Genomic DNA, 26,724 nt, shown 5'->3' on the forward strand with positions numbered 1-26,724 from the left:
CAATGTCATTAGTGCCAAGGTTGACTGAGAAACCCTGCAGTAAACCTATGAAGTAGATAGGATATTAGCCTCATCTGACAAACTGAGGCACAGAGAGATTAAGTCACTTTGCCTAAGGTCACACTCATTAAACAGGAGAGCTTGGATTCGAACCCAGGCAGTCCTTCTCTAACATATGGGCTTCTAAGCCACTTTACTGTATGAAATAGTGAAGGCCCAAGCTGGCTCTCTGGGAAAAATAAACTTCTCTCCTTGGTTTCATCAAATGCAAGCTTCTAGTGAGCTGCCAGCACCAATGACTGCCTGTTTCTTGATTAGAGAGATAACTTACTATTGTAAAAGTCACCATCTGCAAGGGACAAGCTAGCAATGCCTATCAAAACTGAAACAGCACTTTCCCCTTGGCCCAGCAAGGGTGAAAAGATGAATGTACAAAGATAATTGTTGCAGTGTTATTTGGAGCAAGGAACAGAAACTCTGTAGCAGGGGACAGTTAAATGCTTTGTAAGGGGTCCCAAGTGCAATGGAATATGGAATATTCTTAGCTGTTCAATGAGAAAGAGGTAGATCTTTGCACTGATCCAAAAGGATCTTTAAGATCTGTTGTTAAAAAAAGAAAATAAAAAAGGTAGCTACGTGAGGTGATGATGTGTTTGTTAATTTACTGGATATGGTAATCACTTCATAATGTCTACAAATATCAAATCATACTGTTCGCTTTAAATACATTCAGTTTTGTCAATTACATATCAATAAAACTAGGGAGGGGAAAGACCTGCTGTTAAGCCAAAAAGCAGAAAATTGAAAAATAAAATAATAAAATAAACAAGTAAATGTGTAGCATATTTTCATGGTATATACCAACTTCTGTTAAACCAAAGAGATACATGTGTGAATATATATGTGTGTGTGTGTGTGTGTGTGTGTGTGTGTTTTACTATGTATAAATGCATATAATATTTCTAGATGGGGCACAAAAAACATACTAAGGGACTAGGGAGGAAGAAAACTTATTAGCATATACCCTTTGACTGTCTGAAAATTTATTTTTAAAAATTTATTTTACCATGGACATACATTACCTTTTCCAAAAACATAACAAAATAAAATGTTAGGGCATCAGTAGGAATAACTAATATTTGTATAGCACTTCATGGTTTACAAACACTTTTATTCGTATTGCTTCCTTTGGCATGCATCCCAGAGATGGCAACACCAGAGCAGAGAAGTGGCATAAGCTACCCAGGGTCACTCCCTGCCAACTCCTGCACATGCCGCCCTTCCTTGTTTCCCACAGCCAGATCAATTACTGTCTCTACCACTTTAATTTTGTTTTCTTCAACCACAGGCTGCCATTCTTAAGCTCGAGGCTTAAGAATCCTAGGTCATATAGAAATAGAAAAGAAAGGCCAGTTTCAGGAACTTTTCACTCCTGTATCCCTTTCTGCCACATTTGTCTTGTTTTCTGCTGAAAGGCCATATGGGTCAAATATAGAAGCTGCAGAAAGTCCCACAATTTACATAGAGTCTATCTGTATGAAGTAGGCACTTAATAAACCTGAGTTGATTTGATTTGATAGAGACTAATTCTCAGTTTATACATGTTTGCTGACGTTGGGCATGAAATGGCATATGCTTCCTATTCAGACCTGTTAATGGCTACCAGCCATGGGCCCCAATGATGGGGCCAGCATCCCAAGACCACCGCCTAATGACCCAAGCATTTCTAGGCAGTGAGGGGGATGGCTGGACAACTAGCCTTTCTCACCCACATGTTTCCATCACATATGGTTTGGGCAGAGTTTGCATTCATCCCTGGATAAAGCTCACTTCTCTTCCAGTGATGTGAGCTTGTGATGTGGCCTTGTAGGCATTTGGGAAAGTGTCCGTCTAGTTTATCAGAAGACACTGGAGCCAAGAAACCACGCGGAGCCTCCTGGGAGACTACTGTTAGTCACCAGCCTTCTGTAGGCTTGAAGGAGGTTGGAGTCGAGGCCCTGTGAGAGTTGGTTTCACTCTCTTTTGATCAGGTGTTCTCATTCTCTTCCATTGCACTTGTGGCTCATTTCTGTCCTCAGGGGGTCAATACGGGATAAGTCTTCATGCAGCAATAAGCAAATGCTAGGATTCTGGTTTCCTGAAAATAACTCGGAAATTCTGTTACTGTCATTTCTAATGATCTTGACACATGAGTTTTTAAAAATTATAGAAGCCTTTTTAAGAACATCCTGAATATTTGTGTATCAGTATTTGCTGTGTAACTAACCACCCCCAGGGTAGTGGCTTAAAATTTTTATTTCTAAAAATTCTGTGTGTCAGTTGAAAAATTTTTTCATTCTGTGCTGTCTCAACTGGGGTTGGATAGTCTAGGATGGCCTCCTGACGTGTGGCAGTTGGTCCTATGTCAGCTGGGGACAACTTGGCTACATGTTTCTAATCATCCAGTAGGATAGCCTGGGCTTAGTCACATGGCGGTGGTCCCAAGGTTCCCAAGAGAGCATCAAGAGGACAAGCCCCAAGGCACAGTCACTTTTCACGTCTCTCCTTGTGTCACATTTTCTAATGTGACATTACCCAAAGCAAGACACATGGCCAAGCCCAGATTTGAGGACTGGGGAAAAAGACTCCATATCTCTTCATGGGATAAGCTGCAAAATCACTTTGCTAAAGATGGACATGTGAGGAGGAAAGAATTGAGATATTTGAAAATCAATCGAAAAATTTGTATGTTTTTTTTTAAACAAGATGTCTCTGAGAAGGAAGCTGAGAAGCCTCCTTTTAACAATCTGATGACTTTCAAACCTCCAGTTGTTGGCCATCTCACTCAGAACTGCTAGAACCATTCTGATGAAAACAGCACCAGGTGTAGTTTCTGCAAAGCTGGTCGTGATGGTTAATTTTATGTGTCAACTTCACTGGGCCACAGGATTCCCAGCTGTCTCATTAAGCATTATTTCTGGCTGTGTGTGAGTTTTTCCAGAAAAAATTCACATTTGCATTGGTAGAATCAGTAAAGCAGATCGCCCTCCCCAGTGTGTGTGGACCTCATCCATCTCATTGAGAACCCGAAGAGAACAAAAAGGCAGAGGAAGGGAGAATTCGCTCTCTGCCTGACTACCTGAGCCGGGACATGTGTCTCTCTCGCCCTCGGACTGGGACTTATACCATCAGCACTCTTTGTTCTCAGGCCTCTGGACGTGGATTAGAACCACACCCCTAGCTTCCCTGGGTCTCCAGATTGCAGATGACAGACTGTGGGACTTCCGAGCCTCCATAATCAAATGAGCCAATTCCATATATAAATTTAAATATATCTAAATATATATACAAGTATATACATGTGTGTGTGTATCCTATTGGTTGTATTTCTCTGGAGAACCCTAATAGACTGGTTTTCCGGAAATGCAATCGCATGACCTTGGGAAGGTCATCCTCATTATTCTTCGACAGTGAGAGCTGCACTAGATGTTCTTGAGCTGCAAAGGACCTTTCAGAGGTTCTGCTGCAGGGAAATGAAGGAAAACAGGCCACATGTCGAATGGCCCTAGCCCTGCTTATAGAGATAAGACGGCCAGGCATGGGGCTGAAATTTTCAGCTTTCAACCAGATTTTTGGCATAGTCTGTGAGTCTGTGATTTTCAACTTTTCCTTCTCATAGGCCTGATTAAACCCTTTGATCTCATTTTATTGGGCAATATTATTACACCACTTTACAAATACACCATTTATGCCAGGATGACCTCAAAAGCCTTTCCTTTCCTCCATTCCTTGAAGGGCATTCATTGTTAGCAGAACACTCAACAGTACTAGATTTTAAACGGAGGGAAAGGCATATAGTAGGTGCTTGAAATGTTCAAACAAATGAAGGCCAGGAAGGGAGGAAGGAGAGAGAATGAGAGCAAATGACTGAAGAGAATCTGTTAACTTGAGATATTTCTGACTATGTCCAACCTGGACTATTCTTTCAACAGCTTTGTGGAGGTATAATTCACATTCTATATAATTCACCCATTGAAAGTGTGTATTCAGTGGATTTAGTATATTTACAGAGTTGTGGAACCATCGCCATAGTATAATTTTACATTTCATCATCCAAAAGAGATCTTGTACCCGTTAGCAATCACTCCCCATTCCCACCTTCCCTAATCTTTCTGCCAATCTACTTACTCCTCTTCCTCTCCTCCTCCTCCTCAGTGACATCAGGTGCATTCACACTGTTGTGCAACTATCGCCACCATGCATCTTCAGAACTTTTTCATCATCCCAAACTGAAATTCTGTACCCATTAAACACGAACGTCCCCTTCTCCTCCCCCAGCCCCTGGTAACCACTGCCCTGCTTTCTACCTGTATGAATTTGACTACTCTAGGTAGCTCTATAAGTGGAATCACACTGCATTTGTCTGATTGTGACTCGCTTCTTTCAGTTAGCATGGTGTTCTCAAGGTTCATCTAAGTTGTATCTTGTGTCAGAATTTCCTTCCTTTTTCAGACTGAAGAGTATTCCATTGTATAGATATACTACAGTTTAACTTAGGCTATTTTATACTAAGCTTTCGGATTTGGTTTTGTAGACTGACCTCTAAACTGAGTAATGGACTCGTTTACACTCTTAGGCTGAGCTTTCCCCTGTATTCCCCATGCTCTTGAGAAAGAGAAAGGCAAGAGACTGTCAGGAAGGGAGACGTAGTGACAGGGTAAGTGGGGTGCCTGTGTCTGTGTGTCTGCTTCAGGGCCAGGCCCTTCTGGCCTTTCACACCTCCATCTTAAAGAGGCCAAGGGTGCTCTGGCATTCAGTGCATTGAGTGTTCTCTGTTTTGCAGACAGACCAGAAGTGACTGAGGTGAGAGGCCCTCCCACAGTGGCAAAAACCAGGCTTGGTTGGTGCCAGCTTGGCCTGTTGGGAAAGCCCTAGGTAGCCAGGAACTGAGGAGGTAGATTCATGTAACTTCTCAACCCCCAACCAAAGCCCAGAATTCATGAGTTGCTACAGCTCAGGGAATAGCCTCTTTGTATTGCGTTTGGATAGGCTGACCTAAGGATTATGCAAGGATGTTCACATATTGTCAATTGTTCTTTGTAATCCTGACACCCAACTTCACTTCCATTGGGTGTTCCCCCACCTCCTCTATTTTACACTAATATTGGAGCAGAATGACCAGAATCATACAGTAACCGTAATCTGCTTTTTCCATTGCAAATGATAAGGGAGCACCAAATAACAGAACCAGCCTCTACCAGTTCATCCAACAAATAACAAGAGTTGATATATATATTGATATTTATTCTGTGCCAACTCCTCTCCTAACTACTTTAGATAGATTGTCATTTAATATTCACAACCCACTCTTTTTATTTTTTATTGTGGGAAAATATATAGAAAATTTACCATTTTAATCATTTTTAAATGTACAGTTCTGTGACATAAAGTACATTCACATTTTTGTGCAACCAGCACATCTCAGTGAATTTAACCTCCCAAAGGCATTTATTTCCAACTTCAAATTGTTCAAAGGCCAAGCCTTATTAGAATGAATGAAGGGTAGACACCTAGTTCCCCTCGCTTTGCATTTTTTAAAGAAAAATCAAATGCAAGATTTTGATTCTGTTGGTATAAGATAATTGGGTAATTAATGGACACCTCTAAAAGCTATCTTGCCACTTCACACTCACTAGGGTGGCCACATTCAAAACAATGGATAATAACAAGTTTTGGCAAAGCTGTGCAGTAATTGGAACCCTCGTACATTGCTGGTGAGAATGTAAAATGGTGTAGCTGCTTTAGAAAGCAGTTTGGTGAGTTCCTCGATAAGTTAAATATAGAAATGCCATATGATCCAGCAATTTCATGTCTAGGTGTATACCCCAATAAATTGAAAACAGGCACTCAAAATAATATATGTGCATCCATGTTCATAACAGCACTATTCACAATAGCCAGAAGGTGAAACAAACCAAATGTCCATAACTGGATGAATGTACAAACAAAATGTGGTATATCCCTACAACAGAATATTATTCAGTCATGAAAAAGTATGACATTCTGATACATAGCACCATGAGTGAACCTCAAAAACCTTGTTCTAAGTGAAAGAATCCAGACACAAAAGGCCACATATTATATGATTCCATTTATATGAAATTTCCAAAATAGGCAAATCCAGAGACAGAAAGCAGATTGGTTGTTGCCAGAGCTGGTGGGGGCGGGGTGGAGAGAGAATGAAGAATAACTGCTTAATGGGTGGGCGGTTTCCTTCTGGGGTGATGATGATGAAAATGTTTTAGAACTAGATAGAGATGGTGGTTGCACAACATTGTAAATGTACCAAATGCCACTGAATTGTACACTTTAAAATGGTTAATTTTGTTACGTGAATTTCACTCCAATTAAAAAAACTATTGGCTTCATGTTAGATCCTTTAATTAGTACAACTTTGACTTTCATTATGAAATAGCATTTTTGCAAAGACTCGGTGATAAAAAGGATTATTGTGCCTCTGTAGAGAATGCAAATTACAAAATTTCTAGGGCAGAGGGGACAAAGCAGAGTTCCAAGTCAAAGAGGAAACTCCATTCATCTTATGCTACATCTTCTTCTGGTAAATATATACTACTAAAATCTGGGACTTAATTATTAAATTTAGCTTCTCTTCCTTTGAAACATCTTCCCCTCCTATCAGTTTTTCATCCCCGGGGTACTGCCTAGAGCACTCACTGTTGGCTTCTCACCAGCAACCAGTCTTCCCTTTCTCCCAGAATACTGATTTTGTTCAGGCATCTCTCTTCTCCCAAACAGCCCTGAGCCTCAAGAGAGCTTTAGCCCAGCCCCAGAAATCATTAATCTTAGGATAACCCATTCCACAGGGATAACCATGTGACCTAAATCTCATGAATGAGATGTTAGGGGGAAGCTTGACTAGTTGTGTGGTGGTTTAAAAATGTGCCCACAAATTCTCTGATACGCCTCCCTTTAAGAAGTGGAGTTTAATTCTAGTCCCCTTGTAATGGCTGAACTTAGTGACAAGCTTCAAATTGAATACGGCATAAGTGATGGTATGTCACTTCCAAGACTAGGTTATTAAAAAAAAAACTGACTTTCATCTTGTGCTGGAAGTGGCACTCTTCCACTCTTGCTGTCTTCCTCAGACAGCTCACTGTGGGGGAAGCCAGCTGCGATGTCATGAGGACGCTCAGGCAACTTTGGGAGATACCCATGTGGCAAAGAACCAAAGTCTCCTGCAATAGCCAGTGAGGAATTGAAGCCTGCCAACATGAGCTTGTGAGTGAGCTTGAGAAGAAAAGGTGTCACCCCTGGACAAATCATTCCCCCTCTTCCCATATAAGGCAGGACGCTCAGTTTCAAGTGGCACAAACACCTAGCACAAACTGGCTTAGGAATATGTAAGATTCAGGGATGCAAACGATGTTACTGGGACTCGGTCCCTCTCCATCTCAGCTCTGTTACCATCCATGTTGACTTCATTCCCAGGCAGTATATCCTTATGTGGTAGCAAAGATGGCCCCTTATTGCTCTAGGCTTCCATTTGACCAGGTCAGCAATCCCAGAATACAGGATTCCAGCAAAACTCCTAGGGCCAATGCTCATTGGGCAAAACTGTGTCACATGTTCTTTTATTAACCTATCACTGTGGCCAAGGAATTAGAACATGCTGATTGGCCAGGCCTGAGTCACATGACTACTTCTAGAGTAGGGCCAGCCTATGGACCAAGGAATAGTAGAAAGACATTGTCCCCAAAGGAAAACTGCACTTAAGAGGAGAAAGTGAAAGCGACAGGTCACCTAACTTTCAGTGTCTCTTACTGCTTCCTGTAAACCTGCCCAAATTTCCTCTAACCAACAAACAAAACATTCTGCATCTCCCTTGGCTTCTAATCACTCTCCTTCCTTTTGCTGCCAAACTTCTAGTCTACATTGGCTGCTCCATTTCCTGATTTTTTTGTGCCCTCCTCTGTCTAAATAACAAGATTCCCAGCCACACCTGTCCACTCAAAGTGCTCTAGCACTGGTCACCAATGACCCAATGCCAAGTGCAGTGGCTTTCTTTCCATCCCTATCTTGATTGGCCACCACCCTACCCAAACACATGAAATCCCGGCTGGGAATTCCCCTGACAATCTCAGGGTTCACCAGGCACTTCCTCCCCTCTGTTCTCTTACTCCTGCTGTTTGCTCTGATAAAGGACCCTGGCCCACCCCTTTCCACCTGCCAGTCTCCCTACTTTAATTTCAAGACTTAACTCAAAAGGCATGTCTCTTTTGTGGCTTTCCTTAACCCCCACAACCAGGTAGCATGAAGTGCACCCTTTCTCGTGATCCTAGAGCATAGCATTTTATAGTATTGAACAGTAGTAGCTGGTTTACATATCTGATCACTTGTTCGACTGTGAAGTCTTTAGAAATAGGGACTTTTGCTTGGTCATCTTTATTGCTCCAGCTCCTAACACATAACTCATGGCACTTACTAGGGTGCGAAAACATTCACTGAATCCAACAACAACTGGAGAAATCCATTAAGATTTTTTAAAGTCTCAGTTGGTAGTGGGATGGTTTTATGGGGCGCGTCAGTTGTTTCATCGGCCTGGCCGCTTGTTTGCAAAACAGCTCCCTTCCTTCCACTGGGGAGCTCCCCTTCCCTACACAAGGCGGTTGTGAGCACGGCTGCCCAGCACACAGCGCTCTAGCACATGGCATAGTTCTGATCAAGCAGAGCCAGAGCGACTGTTCCAGATAGAGGCATGTAGCCCAGTCTGGGCTAAAGAGAATCAAGTCCTAGGCTTTTACATGGAGGCTGGAGAGAGCAGGCACCAGTGAGCTGGAGCTGTGTAGGGCCCTGCTACGCCCCCTGGAGGAAGCCAGCCTGGAAGAAAAACTGAGCTCTGGGTGGTTAGTGAGCAATGCACATGGGGGGCAATAGTCCCAAAGGCCAGCTCCACCCCTGGACTTCTCTAGGTGAGAGCTAAGCAATTCCCTTTTTGCTTTTATCAGTTGGTGTTGGATTTCTGACACTTGTGCCTGAATGACTCTTCAGTAACACAGTTTTTAATTTTGTTAAGACTATGTAGTCTAATGCTCTGCACAGTGTAGAGACCGAGCAATGCTAATGCCCTGATTTGTCTCCTTTCACCTCTCCTGCCCTTCTTTTGATAGAGCTGGAGACTATCAATTAGGAATGCTTTAGTCTGTAAGTAACAGAATACTAGTAGCGCTTAAATGATAAAGGTTTATTTATAACATGTATTAGCTGTCTGGAGGTAAGCAATTCCAAGGTTGGTTCACTGATTCAACTATGTCATCAAGGACCCAGATTCTTTCTTTCTGCTCTGCCATCCTCAGCATTCAGCAACATTGTCCCTCTGGCTCACAAAATGGCTGCTGTGACACCAGACACAGGCATTCTGAGAAGGAAGGAAGGAACCAGGAGCAAAAAGAACTTCCTCATTTTCGCCTTTTTTAATTTCAGGGGTTAAAATCTTTTCCAGAACCCCTCAGACTTCCCTCTCCAACTCATTGGCCAAAATCGAGTCATGTGACCATCCCTGACCAATCTTTTGCATAGCGGAATAGGATTGGTATGATTGGTTAAAACCAATCATGATTCATCTCTTTGATAAGAATGCAGCACAACTGTCCCAACATCCACCCTCTCTGAGTTTCTAGGATGGTGAGGCCCATCCCTAGTCTTGGGAGTTGAATCATGGCTGGGCTCACAGAACATGAGAGAAAGTCTCTTGAGGGTGCTTCTGGCCCAGGCCTTTAGCAAGGCTGTTGAGCTGCTCATCTAACTGATCCAGAACTTGACCTACCTTCCATTCTTGCCCTGTGAGATAATAAATCCCCTCATTCTGGGAGCCATTCTGAGTTGAGAGTCTGTTACTTGCAGCTGAAGGCATTGCACAGATAAATTCCTCCAACTCACGCAGAATCTGCTTGAGGCAATACTCTCCAGACTTGTCTTAACACTTCAAAGACAGAGGCCACGGGGCAGGCCAGCCCGCTCTGTCCTTCCAAGATCATTCCAAAGTCCTTCCATACCACCTTGTCCTTAAAGCCATTCCTGGCATGCTCAGTCATAATAATCCTGCCCTCTTCTGAATCCCTCAGGCATTTTGTGCATTCTTCTCACTGCTCTTTCCAATTCATCCAGCAAGTGTTTATTAAAACCCTGTACATTCCAGGGGATGTGTTAGGTGCTAGCATTGTATAGGTGATGATGCCCCTTACCTGCCTTCAGTCACGCAAAGTCTGCTTGGTTTTACTCTGGCTTTTGTTCATTCCTTCATCCCTTCCAACAGTCCTGAGTTGAGGGGCTTCTCTGGGCCAGGCCTTGTGCAGATGAAGGAGAATGGTCCACGCTTTCAAAATGCATGCCGTCTAGCCGGGGGAGAGTGACAGAGATAAGCACAAGGGCCACCAGGGAGCAGGACAGGAGCCACTAACACAGCATGGGGGAGAGTAGGGGTAGACAAAGTGCTAACACAGAGACCAGCATTTGTACCCACTGAACTAAGCTGAGCACCAGCTCCTTTAATCCTCCCAACAATCTTGTGAGGGGAAGATATTATCTCCATTGTACAAAAGATGAAATCAGTGCTCAGAGATGTCAAGTCACTTTCTCCAGATCACACAGTCAGGCAGTAGCAGAGCTGGGGTCTGAACCCAGGCAGGCTAACTCCAGGCCTGAGCACAAACCTCTGCACCACGCTGCCTGTGTAGGCTCAGTGGCATATTTGCCAGGTCTCTGCTCACAAGGAGAGGCCTGGAACAGATCTTTTCCTCATAGCCTTCAGGAGGAACCAGCCCTATACACATCTTGATCTCAGACTTTTGGCTTCCAGACTATGAGACAACAATTTTCTGCTGTTTAAGCCATTCACCATGTGGCACTTTTTATGGTGGCCCTAGCAAAGCAATATACCATGTAAGCCTCAAGGCAGCTGGGAAGAAATACAGAAGGGGAGTAGTATGAGATGAGATTTGAAAGGCAGGTCAGGACCAGATCACACATGACCTTGTACGCTTAGTTAAGACTTTGGATTTTACTCTACGACCCAGGAAAACCATTAGTAGGTTTTATAACTGTCTTAAGCAGTGTTTAAAGTCAGGTTGATGGCACAAATAGGAGTTGGATAGGGGAAAAGAGTAGCTGTCAGAGGGAACAGAAACAAAGACCAGTGTGTTAGTTTCCTAGGACAGCGAAGTACAAACTGGGGGCTTTAGAACAACAGAAGATTCTCTCATGGTTCTGGAGGCCAGAAGTCCGATTAAAGCATTTTTTGCAAACAACCAACCAACCATGGAGGCATTCCCCAACTATCCTACCTAAAAATAGCCCTGCCCTCCTATCCCTTTAAAACACCATGACATTTTTCTTTCTAGCCATACCATCATCTGAAATTTGTTTGTTTTTAGGATGGCAATGACTGGGACTGTTATATTTACTGCTATATCCCCAGAATCTAGACAGTATCTGGTACCTAGTAGGCCCTCAAGTAATTACTGAAAGAACAAATAAAGTACATCAAAACAATATGCATAGAAAATACTGGAAGAAACATACTAAAGTGCTAATGATTTCCTCTGTGAAAATAAGGATGCTTTTAATTTTCCTCTCTAAATTTTTCTGCTTTAAAAATAAAACATCTTACTTTGGGGGGAAGATGGAGATGTTCTACATCTTGATTTTGGTAGAGATCACAGCTGTATACAATTGTCAAAACTCATCCAACCGAATGTTTAAGAGCTGCATTCCATTATGTTAATTATATCTCAAAAATAAAAAAATATAAATAATATACTCGTGGATTTAAAAAGAACGCTCTTGCTATTATTGTTTTATAGCATTTAAAACATAATTGTAAACAGGATAAATGGAAATAAGTAGAAATAAGTCATGTAACACAAAATAGATATTGGATTTAGATTATAAATTTGACTTGTTATATTTAAAAATAAGTAGAAAAAGTTCTTGGAACATTTGCACACAGCACACACACCAGTTTATACCTGCCAGATTAACACTGCTTTATGATATCCCCCAGTAGTTTATAAAAATTTTGTTCTAGGCTTTCTTGCTCCCCTATTTATTCTATAATAAATTGAAGCCACAAATAAAGCTGATCCCTCCAGAATCCAAAGTTTCCAGGAAGCCTGTTTATGCCTCTTTGACTGTGCCTCTGGGGGCAGTAACTGAGTCTATAATCTCAAAGAAAGGACTCCTTAGAGCCTAGACTGTTTTGTTCCAGAAGCAACTTTTCCAGCTGAAGAAGCACCTCGGCTTCCATGAAACTCTATATAAAAGAACTGAGATGTCAGCTTAAATGGTTGGTGTGGACTGGGCCCCAAGCCTCCCCGGGTGAAGGGGCCACGACGGGCATTGTAATGAAGTGCTTTCCCAAAGTAAGCCCTTGAGTGCAGTGGGGAAAGGCACTTTGGCATTGTTTTCTCCTTCCTTTATCAGCTCTGGTTCAGGCCCCGGTGAAAGGGGAGAGAGGACAGTGAGAAGTTAGAAAGCTTCAAGAGGCGGATGGGTATACAGGACTGGTATACCTCACAAGTGTGGTCTTAACTCAGTACTCACCTGCTGAGTTAAGCAGAGTACTGAGTTTCAGAGTACTGAGTTAAAGCAACCACCAAACTGGAACTGGGAGGTGTGTCCTTTCTGCTCCCAAGTTGCAGAGCTAGGGGCACAGTGGAACAGTGAGGAGCCCAACCTGAGGGTCGGACGGTGCTGAGACTACACTGCCCTATCAGGTAGGTATCAGCTATGTGAGCTCAAGTGGGTGCCGGTAGAGTCCTGAATGGTCTCCCACTGAGCCTTGGCTTCTTGATTTGTAAAATGTGGTAACTCTACCTACCTCGCACGCTGGTGCTGAGGATTGAATGAAACAGTACATGGCAAGCACTCAGCACAGTAACTGTAGTTCGGTAAATGGCTCAAAATTCAACAGATGGGGGTTAGCCTTGGAGTCAGACATGTCAAGAAAGGACAGGACTTGCTTCTGCCTTTGACTCAGCAAATGCAAGGTGCCTCTATCGGCTTTGGGTCCCACCAAATCACACAGACTTTGGGTCTGCCCTCTGGACGGCCTACTTGGGGTTACCAGCACTGGAGAAGAGGTCTCTCATAGGAATGTTCTAGGTTTTTCCTAGTCCACCTGGGTTCACGCAAGTGAACAGTAATCCAATCAAGGTTCTTTAGCATCAATTACCTCTCTTCCCAGAAGAATGTTATCTCAGAAGGTGCAAAGAAAAGTGGTTTTAAGAGTTCACTAAAAAGGCAGCTCTCTCCTGAGATGAGGGGGCCTGGTGTGGTTTCTTTTTTGAGATGATTCTGCTTCTGAAAAGCAGTGGAACATTTACAACTGTGAGGGGCAGAGGGGCTGCAGGGAGAGGAGAACCCAGTATGTAGGGGGAAAGGCACAGGAGAGAGAGCTTTAGTGTTGCTCTGGCCCATCAGAGCGAGGAATCTCGCCAAAGGGAGAGTGTAGGGTTGGCAGCAAGCGAGAGATCCTGTGTGGACTTTTAGGAAAGATTTTGGGCCACAGCACGAGGCCTCCTCCATCGGGGCCAGGAGAGTTCTGGCAGCAGCCCCCAGCCCAGGCATGTTCCCACATAATTGAAGTCGAATGTGCTGGGGGGAGGGTGGCCAGAGGAGGCCTCTGGGTTCTTCCTGGCTGCAGAATCTCAGCATTCTGCAGTTGGCCCTGTTTGGGATCAGAGCCAGTTAGTGTTGGTTTTCTGCAGCATGGAAACAAATGCAATGAAGCTGTTTTCCTGAGGCCTGCATTTTGAAAAAGAGGATTTTAATTTTTTTCCCCAAGGACAGGTGGGGCGGGGGAGGTGGGGGAGTTGTGATGTGGCTCTTCTATTGCTGTCCTTTTTGCAAACCCTTCCGGGCTCAGTTTCCGTGTAAGCACAAACTAATCAGTTAGAATGTGAGTGGGCATAGCTATGACGAAAGTTAAGTCTTCCACAAAAGATAATGCCTGGAGGATGCTGCTGGAGGACTCTCTGGCTGCGTGTGATAAGTCACAATTTTCTTGTTTTCCGCTGGAATGTTTCCAAGAGAATAACTCTCCTTACTCCTTAAAATTTTGTTTACTCTTCATTTCTAGGTCTTTCTGTGATCTGTCCTTCTGCCCAGAAACTAGTTTATGTTTCTTTTCAGTTAGCATCTGAAGTCTTTTGGTGCTAGTCGTTATGTTAATAATGTAAAGTGATACAGGCAAGTTTCTCAAATGGTGGAAACACCTCATTCTTTTAATGGCACCCAACTTCTCCCAGTCCTCTAGGGATCATCTGAACTTTTGGCTCACTGGGTCAGAACCAAGGGATTGAGAAATTAGGAATCGATATGGCTGCAGGGGTCTCAGTGGGCTCTTTCTTTTTAAATGAGGAACAAATGTACGAGATTTGCTGTGCAACCTGCGGTTCTTCTGGGCAAAAGACATCTCCCCGGCAGCCAAGCCAGGACTGTTTTTCTTATTTGATATTTATGCTCAGTGCTAGAGGCTTATTTTCATCTTTTGAAAAGAATTGCACCATCAGTCATATACCAGGGTCGATTTATCCTAGGTATTGTAAACCTTCATGTTCCAAGACTTGCAGGTGATTTTATTCTTTGATTGACTTCACCCCCTGGACAAACCTCTCCACATTAAGAGGCCGGATCTGAAAGGAGTCTTGGGTCAGGGGATTTAGAACACAGTCTGAAAAGAAGCAAAGCGGCTTTAGTTCACTTAGTGTGCTTGGTAATTAGCCTTGGAGTAACAAATGTTATCTGCACCAGCACAGCCCTGTGCCAAGTACCAAAACCACATTTTCCAGATGATTCCAGTGAGAAGTTTCTGACCTGAAGCAATTCAACATTAGGCCCCAAAGACCACAATCATCTTGTTTAAAACAACAGATTGTTCATCCCTTCCTGGCCTTCTTTAATGCAGCAGGAATGCAAAATCCAGATTAAGAACCAACTGCAGAGCCCCTTTCATGCTCTCCTAAGCTTCCAGAATTACAGTGAGACTGCTCAGTTCCCAAAGTGGACTAAAATGATTCTGAAATCGTTTTGGCTTTTGGAAATACAGCTTTCAAAATTAATGTTTGATGGAACCTATTATTGAAAGTGAGCATTCTGGGGAGGGCACGTTGAGTTTCAGGGATGCAAGGTAAGGATACCATTTAGTAAATGCTTACTACTATATTTTAAAAATGAAGTGTGTAAAGAAGTAGATTATGACATTAATCAGAATAGAGGCCACAACCTCTCCCTAACCCCCCAAAACAAAAAATAAAAGAAGCCTTATATAACTTCCCTGATATCCCCTAATGCACAAATGCAAAGAATGTCTTTTCATTTGCTCCAAGCTGACTGCAGTAGAGCATCTGGGGGGAAAAAAATCAACTTCAGAGGACACATTTGGCTTTGGCTCTGGGGTAAAACTCGGGATTCCGGAAGAGAAAGGGTTTTCTCTCTATCACAACTTCAATCTTTCCTTTCGTTTAAAAATTTTAACATTAAAAGCTCCACTATGAGGCCACTACGTAGATATTCTACAACTCTTATTTCAGAAATTTTCACAGGCAAGAATGAACTGGCCAGCAGCAGGGGCCTGCCAGAGAACACGTGATGGTTTCCTGAGTTTGCCTAAGGTGACAGCTGGGTCTTTGAGTCGTTCAGATGTCCCTTGGTGCCAACAAGGAGGAGTCAGGTCTTAAGACTCATGAAAAACTTATTTCCCTCCTGCTGCCAAGAAAGAAGTACCACCGCAGAATCACCACGACAGCTATTTCAGCTTTAACCTGGAGAAAATGAAATAGCTTTCCTCCAATGTTGTGAGAGTGACTTTCCTTTTTTAGATAAGCCCATGGACTTCATCACGAGCCAGAATTTGCCACCAGCACAAGCAATGTGGCACCGGGCACCGCAGCCAAATCTTAAGGACAGTATTTGTAGCCTGCGGATCTTGACTGCAGGATGAGGGGTTTCCAAGTGATGACAGATGGTCGTTCATTCGTGAGCTGCCAAGTTCTCCACTCTGCTGGCTGCCTGGCTGGCTGTTTAAGAGTTTCTCAGCCCTTGAGATGAGGACAGCTTCTCTGTGCAAGCGAGGAGGAGGTGATTGCTTCCGTGCTTTATCTTACCTGGTATATCCTAACAAGTCACATTTGTGACAGTTTCCAAAAATAAAACAATCTCGGCATGGTGTCAGGCCTGGAAAAAAGACTCAGGTGTATAAATTGATTGCTTTTAGTTTGCAAAGAGTTGTGCCTGAGTATTCTCCGACCCCAAGCCTCGAAATTCAGATAATTTTTCCTATTCTGTATCTGTCCAGGTGCATATTAGTTTGAGAAGCTGGAGCAAAGTGGCAGAAAGATGAATAATCTAGCTGCTCACTATATTGTTGCGAGGTTGATTTTTATGCTGCTTTTTAAATCTGGGCTAGACACTTTCTTAGATTATTTAGATACAAGTTCCCAAGCTAACGTCAGAGAGACACACATTTCACATGGGGCAGAATCATTTCAAAGTTTGGTTACTTTAATGCAATTTCTTTGTTCAAGGTAGTAGATATGTTAAGTGGTTCATTTCCATCCTGAAGAAAACACTAACAGCTTGTATCTTATGTAATTTTGTCAAATTCAAACATGACTCTTTGACCATTTTCTAAAAAAAACATTTTTTTACAGATCTTGATAAGATTTTTTCCTGCAACATTTAAAAAAAACCTTCAGGTAGTTGGGAAACATTTGCCTATTTGCTCATTCCTCTGGGCACAGCCTTTCAGGACGTTTATCCCATCTCTACCAAAAATTCGTGTTCTCCAGGCTGGTGGTAGGGCTGCTTGATGGTGGTGATCATAGAGAAATGAGGAGCAAGCAAGCTTTGTAAATTGCTTCTAATTCTCTTAATTAGTATGCTACAATCCACCCCAGCTTCTGCAAGGTCAGACATGCAAGACAAGTACTTGGCCAAAAAAGCAGGATTCTAACTAGTGTAAAAATAGATTTTAAATAAAATAGAATCTCTATAGGAAAGAGAATTCGGTTATGCTTTACATTCCCACTCTTGCTCTAAGGTATCTGTGTATATAAGTCCAAGGAGGACTTACAGAGTTGGTCTGCCCTAAGTAAAATCTGAGAATGTCTGAATACATTCATTTTGCAAAGTTACAGGTAAGGTTCTCTAGGAAATGCTGCAGCACATCCCACAACATGGATGGTGATTAGCGATACAGTGGTGTGCTAACCAGTAACTTGTAAGACATTTAGGTCAACGGGGATGGGGCCCAATACAGGCTAAAAAGCAATTCTGAAATGTGATAATTTGAACTTTGGCTAATTATAAAGCAGAAAACAAACTCATCGTTTAACAGTATGTCTTGTTAATCTATCCAGCTCCCTCTTTTGGAAGCTAAATTCCAACGGCTCTTACTTTAATTTTGCTCAGTTACTACATATTACAAATTATTTGACGTTTGTATTTCTAGAGAAAGTACACAGCCTCTCTGTTGGCCCACAACAAGCATTACATGACTGTTTTAAAGGGGACTCTGTTAAAATTTGAATTTCCTGATTTAGAAACAGCCTTTGGTTATATCTTGAAAGCGTAATTGAAAATCTGCCCAAGCTCCCTCTAGCCGCAACCTGAACATGCAGCCCAATCATTTGTAAACATTCAGAAAATACTGATTCCAGCAAAATACACAATCAGCTAGTCAAAAGCCTCACTCTACATTTTCACATGGGTGATACATCTGCCTGCTTATTCTTGCTAGATGCTAGGAAAACCACTATGAGATCTCAGTCTTTGAGCCACCATTAAGCATCCTTCATATTTGAGGTTCATAGTGAGGTGCAGAGTCATCAAAAATAAACAAAGTGAAAACATTATTTTTCCTACACTGGGTCTACTCAGTCTGCTGTTTGTTTTTCCTGGCTCTCCCTAGAGTAAGAAGATATGGCTGCTGGAGACAAGCCAGTGCCTGGTTTCCAGGCCCCGCCTCTTACATATAACATTCGACCAGTTCTTCAATTCCCCAGAGGTAGGAGGGATGACAATGATATGAGACTAATGCTAGGGAAGTTTTGTAAATCCTCAATAGCCAATACAAACCTTTAAGGCAGTTGCTATGACCTCAGGGAGGTATGATGCTTTAGTGCTAGGTGACTTTACCTACTGATCCCAGAATGAATGTCAAATAGACTAACTCAATAAATACAACAGAAAAATGCATTGCAGATTTGGGTCATCTATCAAATAGGAAGGCAGAATGGTCATTAGGATGTCTGAGGTTAGTGAACTATTATGGTTGAAAAAAGCAGCCACTTTTCAAAACACTGCCCATTTCCATCAGCTCTCCTAGTCATCAACCCTCCCTCTGCATTCATTACACCACACACTAGCAAATGAAAGACCCAAACAACTGCAGCTTGATCCTCACTTGTACTTATTTAGGGCCCACCCTCACAATTAGCTGAAGGCCCCAGCACACCTTCGCTGTGCCAGGGAAAACAGTCTCAGGGACACCTGTTTCTCTGAAGGTCACTTGCCCCTCTTGCTTCGGCCCTTTCTGGAGGGCAGCTTCCCACTGCCCCCCGAAGAGGCAGGGCTCGAGGCCGAGGCCATGGCAATGTTGATCTGTCCCTCCTGGATTTCTTGCCGGGTCTCAGCGGGCAGGTGATTGATCTTCTGCTGCGTCTCCAGGTAGAACATGACGTCACGCAGCTGCTCCTGGATCTCGGTGATCTGCAGATCCTTCTGGTCACATGTCTCCTTCAAAACCCTCTCCTCCTCCTTCAGCTTGTTCTGCAGGAGGATCTGATTGGCTCGCAAACACTTGTTCATTTCCTGCTCCTCTTTGAGCTCTGTGGTGAGTTTGGCTACTTTTGTGTTTAGCTGAGTGCACCTTTTGCAAAACAAAGGAAGACAAAAGCACGTTTTCATTTGCTGACATAGTCCCCTTTCTGCTCTGGGATTGAACAGAGGAGTCATGACCTCAGAATCCATTTAGGGCGGACTCCTCCCTCCCATGGCCAGGGAGACTGGTTTGCCGCCATTGCAACAGCAATACAAAGTAAGAATTTTGCTCTAGTTAACCCCAGTGTAGCTTCAAGATGAATTTTTTTAAGCCCAGAAATTTTTCCATAGCAGAAATTATTCTGTGATTCATGGTAAAACTTCTACTGCTTCTCTGTTTTGCAGTCAGTGGTTAAATAAGTGGCTTAGAGATGACAGCTATAATAAAGAAGATATGCGGATAACTGACCTTCTTGGAGAGTCAAGTGATTTGACCTCACTGCATTTGCTGGAGAAAGAAAGGTTTTCAAGGATAGGGATTGTCTATTCTTGATGCTCAATCTTACAAATAAAGAATCACAAATTTAAACACCATTTTTATGTGTCAGAATGCCAAATAGCTCACACGTGAGAAAGGAAGCAGTCCCATACATTGGCACTGAAGTGTAAACTGGAACAAATTCTCTGGAAGTCAACTTGGTGATAACTAGAAAGTCAAAATTTCTCATGCCCCTTGACATAGCTATTCTACTTTTAGGAACTCTTCCTATAAAATAGATATACTCAGGACTGCACTGAAAGGCACATGGAGAAAGATGCTCATTACAATGTTGTTTATGGTAGTGTAAGACCTGAGACAACTTAAATGTCCACCAATAGGGAACTGGTTAAAATTATTATGGGACATCCACACGATGGAACACTACACAGCCATTACAAAGATCAAGATAGATCTAAATGTGCCAGCATGAAGTCTCTTAAACAGAGCAGAATACCTAACATTATTCTAATTTTGTAGAAAAAAAGAATTCCTGTAATAGGAATAAAAAATGAGAAAAAAGATTATGTGAGATGCTTGTATAGGTACAGCAAAGATCTGGAAGAGGACATATTCACTAGTACCATAAAGGCTAACCTCAAGACAGCAGGATCTAGGGGATCAAAGAAAACTTCTTGTTTTAACTTTTTAGTTTTTTAATATAGTTCAATTTGTTAGGGTGCTGAAAGTATAGGAGAATTTTTTATTTTTATTTCTATTAATGTTGTATTGTTTTTACAACAGTTAAAAAAAAAACCTTTGATGAAGAGTTTCTATTTGGGGCGATGAAAAATTGTGGAAACAGATAATTGTACAACACTGTGAATATACTTAATGCTGATAGTTGTACAACACTGTGAATGTACTTAATGCCACTGAACTGTACACTTAAAAATGGTAAAATGTCAAATTTTATGTTGTATAGATTTTACCACACACGCACACAAACACTATCTAAAAATAATCCAATTTTTGACAATGAGGAAAATGGGTGAAGGGTATTTGGGAACTCTGTCACTGTCTTTGTACTCTCTGTAAATCTAAACTCACTTCAAAATAAAAGGTCTATTAAAACAACTTTTAAGGAACAATTGTCCCCTTAAATTTATTTTTATCCATTTGTCTACAAGTAAAAATCTAATTATTTCTGTGAGTAGAACTTAACCCAGGAAGGCAATTTCAATCAGTTGCAACTACCTTCCCAAGTAACAGTAGCAGAGTATATTCTTGCCATGCTGTTCATGAATTTTCTGCTCCATATTCAACATTTTTGGCCTTTAATTCATAACCAAGACCAGAACACATGCCATCTCCAGCTTAGACACAGTCTCTTTCCTAACTGCCAGTTCTCAGCCACCATGGCTCAGAGAAGCTACAGGCTCTGGGCACAAGGAAGCTGCTTTCTACAAGAACAACTGATATTCATGCACACCGCCAGCATACAGACATGAGAAGGACACTGCATTCCACACGGCATCCATCTGGCATGAATGAAACATCAAGTTTTTTAATAAACAGGAAGTCACAGTAAATTTGTTCCAAACATAGGGAAACCCCTGAAAACCTGGTGATACACACACTTGAAAATAAGTGTTTCCATAGGAATGAGGGAAGCTGTCAGTTTATGGAGCCTGTTACAATAAAATAGTTAAGTTAAAAAATAGACCAATTATACCTACTTTCTTTCCACAGACTGCTTTTCTTTTAGAAGATCGTTTAGCCTGTGCTCCAGATTATCACATTTCTCAATTGTTTCTTTAAATTTGGTCTTCATGTTGTTAATCTGAAAGAGCAAACAGACATCAGTTTCATTTTGCAAAGAAAAAGTTGTGTGGTCTTTGGGGATAACTTCATAATTTTTTTTTCAATTACCTGTATATAACTTTGACAACTCAAACTCAGAAAAGGTGAGATAATCATTTTAAAGAATTCCTGTAATAAGAATAAAAGATTTGAGAAATCCTTTTTTTCTTACTATTTCTCTATACCTGGATGAACAAGGATCAGGAGCTGCTGAATGTCAAGTGAAACTGCTACCCCAGCTTTTTGTTTCCATTTTCATAAAATATCTTTTTCCATCCCTTCACTTTTAGTCCTTGTGTCTTTCGATCTGAAGTGAGTCTCTTGTAGGCAGCCTACGTAAGGGTCTTGTTTTCCTATTCATTCTGCCCCCCTATATCTTTTAACAACTTTATTAAAATATAAGACAATTAGTTGCTCATATTTACAGTATAATTCAATGATTTTTTTTCATAGCTGGTATATAATATATTAGTTTATTACACAGCATAGTGATTAGATACCTATATAATTCAGTTATCACTCCAATAAATCTAGTACCCCTGTCCCCTTAAATATTACATTATTGACTGTATTCCTTATGCTATATTTTATATCTCCATGACTATTTTATAACTATCCATTTGTACTTCTTAATCCCTTTGCTTTTTCAAACCAACCCCCTAACCCCCTCCTATCTAGTAACCCTCAAAATATTCTCTGTATCTATGAGTTTGTTTCTGTTTTTGTTATTTTGTTTAGATTCTACATGTATATGAAATCATATGGCATTTGTTTTTCTCTATCTGATTTACTCCATTCAGCACAATACCCTCTAGGTCCATCATGCAACATTGTTTTCCATCTTCTTACTTTTAGTCTGTGTGTGTCTTAATCTGAAGTGAGTTTCTTGTAGGGAGCATAAGTAAGGGTCTTGTTTTCTTATCCATTCAGCCATCCTATCTATTGGAGCACTTAATTCTTTTTCATTTGAAGTACTTGTTGATAGATATGTAATTATTGCCATTCTTTGTTCATGTTTTTGATCCATATTTTTCCTTCTTCTTAAAGAAGTCCCTCTAACATTTCCCGTAATACTGGCTTGGTGGTGATGAACTCCTTTAGCTTTTTCTTGTCTGGGAAGTTCTTTATCTGTCCTTCTAAATGACTCTAAATGATAGCTTTGCTAGATAAAGTAATCTTGGTTGTAGATCCTGGGTTTTCATCACTTTGAATATTTTGTGCCAAGACTTTCTGGCCTGCAAAGTTTCATTTGAGAAATCAGCTGCCAGTCTTATGGGAGCTCCCTTGTAGGTAACTGCTTTTCTCTTGCTGCTTTTAAGATTCTTTTATTTAACCTTTGGCATTTTAATTATGATGTGTCTTGGTGTGAACCTCTTTGGGTTCATCTTTTTTTGGGACTCTCTGACCTTCCTGGGGTTGTATGTCTATTTCCTTCACCAGATTAGGGAAATTTTCTATTATTATTTCTTTAAATAGGTTTTCGACTTCTTGTCCTCTCTCTTCTCCTTCTGGTATCCCTATGATACGAATGTTGTTACGTTTGATGTTGTCCTATAGGAACCTTAAATTATCTTCATTTTTTAAATTATTTTTTCTTATTTCTGTTCTGACTGGGTGTCTTCCGCTACCCTGTCCTATCAGTGATTCAAACTTCTGCTTCATCTATTCTGTTGATTCTCTCTAATATACTCTTCATCTCAGATATTGTATTCTTCATTTCTGACTGGTTCCCTTTTAAAATTTCCATCTCCATTTTTGTTTTTGTTTTTTTATCTCTTTAGGTTCTGAGTTCATCTACTCTTCTCCTAAGTTCACTGAGCACCTTTATAACCAGTGTTTTGAACACTGCATCAGGTAGATTGCTTGACTCCATTTTTCCTAGAGCTCTGTTCTGTCTCTCATGCAGGACATCCTTCTTTTTCTCCCTATTTTGGCTGCCCGTGTCTGTTTCGATGTACTAAGCAAAGCTCCTAAGCCTCCCCGTCTTATTAGCGTGGCTTTGTGTAGTAGGTATCTGTCCAGTGGCACAGTCTTGAGAGGGAACCATTGGCAGACCAAGTTTAGCTCCAGCCTGTCCCCCTCTGGGTCCACCTAGTAAAATTAAGCAAGCAATCCTCAGATGGCTGACATTTGTGCTGTGCTTATAGTTGCCTGAAGAGGCCATCCCAGAAACTGAGGCCGGGTGCCACCAATGTAGGGCTTGGAAATGCCCTGCAAGGGGCACAGGGCACGCTGTGGACCCCACAGGATGTGGCTTCAGTAGGGCCACAAGTTGGGAGGGGCAGAGTTTCAGGGAATCCTCTGAGCAGAACGACCTCTGTTACCCAGTCTGATGACATCTCAGCTATGGCGGCACCTGCGTCCACACACTGGGAGTGGGGAGGGCTCAACAGAGTAACAATGGGTATTGCCAGCATGTCTGCCTGGGAGAAAGTCTCAGCTCCAGCCCTCGCACCGAAGCCCAACAAATGGGCATCCCTCCTGCCCCTACCCCAGTATGTTGGTGGTGCCCCTCTGAGTAGCCAACTGGGAGCCAGAGTTCAAAGTGAGTGAGTCCATCACCACAAAAGTTCAGTCACAGTCATGGCCCCTTTAAAAAGAATGTCTTCACCTTCTGACTGCAAATGCTGCAGCCTCTATCTCATTCAGCTACGTAGGACTGGGCAATCTCGCTTCTCTACCCTCTCCTATTATTGCATGATGATTTCTTATTTCTCTCCCTAGTTGTAGTGCCTCTGTTCATCCAAACCCCAGGCCATCCTGCTTGCTGTTTGTTCTGTGGTTTTGTCACAACTCTGGTGTGGTCCCAAAAAGAGATGTACAAAGGCTCTACCCTCTATGCCATCTTGCCCCCTTTCCCAACCTCTGTCTTTTGATTGCACCATTTAATCAGTTTACATTTAAAGTAATTGTTGATATGTAGTTATTGCCTTTTTATTATTCATCTTTTTAATCTTTTTCATTTTTTTTCTTCTTCTTAAAGAAGTCCCTTTAACATATCCTTGTAATACTGGTTTGGTGGCTATGAACTCCTTTAGCTTTCCTTGGCTGGGAAGCTCTTTATCTGTCTTTAGATCTTAAATGATACTTTTCCTGCGTAGAGTAATCCTGGTTGTAGGTCCTTACTTTTCATCATTTTGAATATTTAGTGCCAATCTCTCTGGTTTGCAAAGTTTCTGTGGCGAAATCAGCTGACAGTTATATGGGAGCTTCCTTGTAGGTAACAGCTTTTCTCTTGCTGCTTTTAAGATTCTTTGTCTTTAACCTTTGGTATTTTAATTACAATGTGTCTTGGTGTGGGCCTCTAGAGTACATCTTGTTTGGGACTCTCTGCACTTCCTGGTATTGTACGTCTGTCTGTACAGCTGTTGGGAAAGTTTTCCATCATTATTTCTTCAAATAGGTTTTCAATTCCTTACCCTCTCTCTTCTCTTTCTGATACCCCTATGATGCAAATGTTGGTATGCTTGATGTACCAGCATACCAGAGGCCCAGAGGCCTCTTAAACTATCCTCATTTTTAGAATTCTTTTTTTCTTGTTGCTGTTCTGATTGAGTGTTTTCTGCTACATTGTCTTCCAAATCACTGATTCGATCCTCTACTTCATCTAATCTACTGTTGATTTCCTCTGATGTATTTTTCATTTCAGTTATTGTAATCATTTCTGAGTGGTTCTTTTTTTATGTTTCCTATCTCTTTATTGACGTTCTCACTGAGACCACTGAGCATCCTTATCACCACGTCTGGTAGATTGCTTATCTCCATGTTTAGTTCTTTTTTTGGAGCTTTGTTCTGTTCTTTCATTTGGGACATGTTTGTCTCTTCATTTTGGCTGCATCCCTGTGTTTGTTTCTATGTAGAGAGAGCTGCTGTGTCTCCCGGTCTTGACAGAGTGACTGCCTTTGGTAGCAGGTGTCCTGTTTGGCCCAGTGGCACAGTCTCCCTGGTCACCTGAGCTGGTGTTCCAAGTGTGTCCCTTGTGTGGGTTGTGTGGCACGTGCCCTCCTGTTGTAGTTGAGTCTTGACTGCTGTTGGATGGACCCTCAGGCTGATTGGTTGTGAGGACTGGCTGAGACTACAGTGGAGGTGCTGCTGTGCAGGGGCCGACCCTATGGAATGGGATTCACTTTAGCCAGGCTCTGGTGCTTGTTGAGCCTGCATTTTGGGTGTGAGGTTTGTGGAGGTGGTTGAGTGGTACTCTGGTGTGGTCTGAAGTTGGCCACGGGGTGTGTTGGTTCTCAGGCCTCTTGCGAGGGTCTCTGGTACAGGCCAAGGTCAGCTGCTGCCTGTGCCCTGCCCAGAGCTACTTATTATGAGCCATAAAATGACCTGCAGTTGGTTGCCACTTGTGCTGGGCTTGGAGGTGCTTAGCAAGAGGTACGGGTCATGCTGAGGCCAGATGCTACTTGTTTGGGCTTTGGGAACCTTTGAGAGGTTTTAGGATAGTCCACGGCATGAGCAAAGCCAGGTCGCTTGTATAGAAAAGCCACTGGAAGTGCTTGGGTGAGACCACTAGGTGGGTGAAATGGGGCCTCAGGGAATCACCAAGTGCGGGGGCGGTGGGGTGAATGGTGTTTGCTAAGTTGATGGGTACTCAGACATGGTATCTGACTGGTGTGCAGGCTGGGTGAAGGGATGTCTTCTGTCAGCACTTCTGTCTGGGAGAGAGCTGCCCCTCCAGACCTCTCCCTGAAGCCAGGCAATTCATTTCCTCCCCATATGTCCCTGGTGCTTTTCAAGCTGCTGCCCCAGCACTGGAACTCAGAGAGAGTCCATCAGTGAGTAAGTCCATGAGCAGGCCCTTTAAGAGGAAGGCCTGGGCCTCCAGCAGCCCTCTGTCTTACTCAGCCATAATATCCACTGGTTTTCACAGTCAGAAGTTATGGGGACTTCTCTCCCTGGCATTGGAACCCTGGGCTGGGGAGCCTAGTGTGGGGCTGGGATCCCTCGCTCCTCAGTAGGGACTTCTGCAGCTGAGATATTCCTCCAGATTTTTAACCACCACATGTGAGACAAGCCCGTTCTACATCTCCACACCTCTTACCAGTCTCGACCTGGCTTCTTTTGTATGTCCTGAGTTACAGGACTTCTGTTCAGCTAGACTTCAGGCAATTCTCAATGATGGCTGTTCTGTAGTTTAGTTGTAATTTCTATGTGGTAGTGGGAGGACGTCAGCATAGTGTTTACCTATCCCATTATCCTGACCGGAACTTGTCTTAACATTTTCTTTTTAAACTAGTTTGTCATTTGGATTCTAACATCACTGCTTTCTTTTTTTCCTTCCTTCCTTCCCTCCCTCCCTCCTTCCCTTCCCTTCTTTCCCTTCTTCTTTCCTTTTCTTCTTTAAAATAAGAAAACTACTTTGTAGAAATTAACTTTAGAGCCAACTACCATTAAGTTGGAAGACTACACACACAATTAAAGTGAGATTTTAGAAATGCTTTCATTCTAATTTTGTATTTTCTCCTCAATATTGTTTTAAAATAAGAGACCACTAAATCCTTTCAACATTTTCTCCAAAACTGGTTCCTGTTAGTGTAGGGAAATTGGAAAGGACAGAAATGACT

General features: G+C 42.3%; 1 protein-coding gene across 8 annotated transcripts in view; it reads right to left on the minus strand.

Annotated features, from left to right (window-relative positions):
* Positions 1–4,573: 4,573 nt before the first annotated feature.
* The window catches only part of BRAP (BRCA1 associated protein), a 42,849-nt gene continuing 20,698 nt past the window's right edge, over positions 4,574–26,724 (minus strand). For 2 of the 8 annotated variants that reach the window (XM_039879458.1, XM_039879460.1), the window contains exons 11-13: positions 21,227–21,286; positions 21,034–21,137; positions 16,537–18,925 (exon numbers count right to left, since the gene is read on the minus strand). In XM_039879458.1, coding sequence (XP_039735392.1) covers positions 18,562–18,925; positions 21,034–21,137; positions 21,227–21,286 — 528 coding nt within the window. In that variant the 3' untranslated portion in view covers positions 16,537–18,561. Of the gene's footprint in view, positions 10,392–11,665; positions 14,729–16,536; positions 18,926–21,033; positions 21,138–21,226; positions 21,287–26,724 lie in introns of those variants that run through there. The other 6 variants (XR_005656483.1, XR_005656482.1, XR_005656484.1 and 3 more) reach the window with 6 other exon arrangements.

This window comes from Pteropus medius, unplaced genomic scaffold (assembly GCF_902729225.1).
Source record: "Pteropus medius unplaced genomic scaffold, Ma_sr-lr_union100, whole genome shotgun sequence".
NCBI classification, from domain to species: Eukaryota; Metazoa; Chordata; class Mammalia; order Chiroptera; family Pteropodidae; genus Pteropus; species Pteropus medius.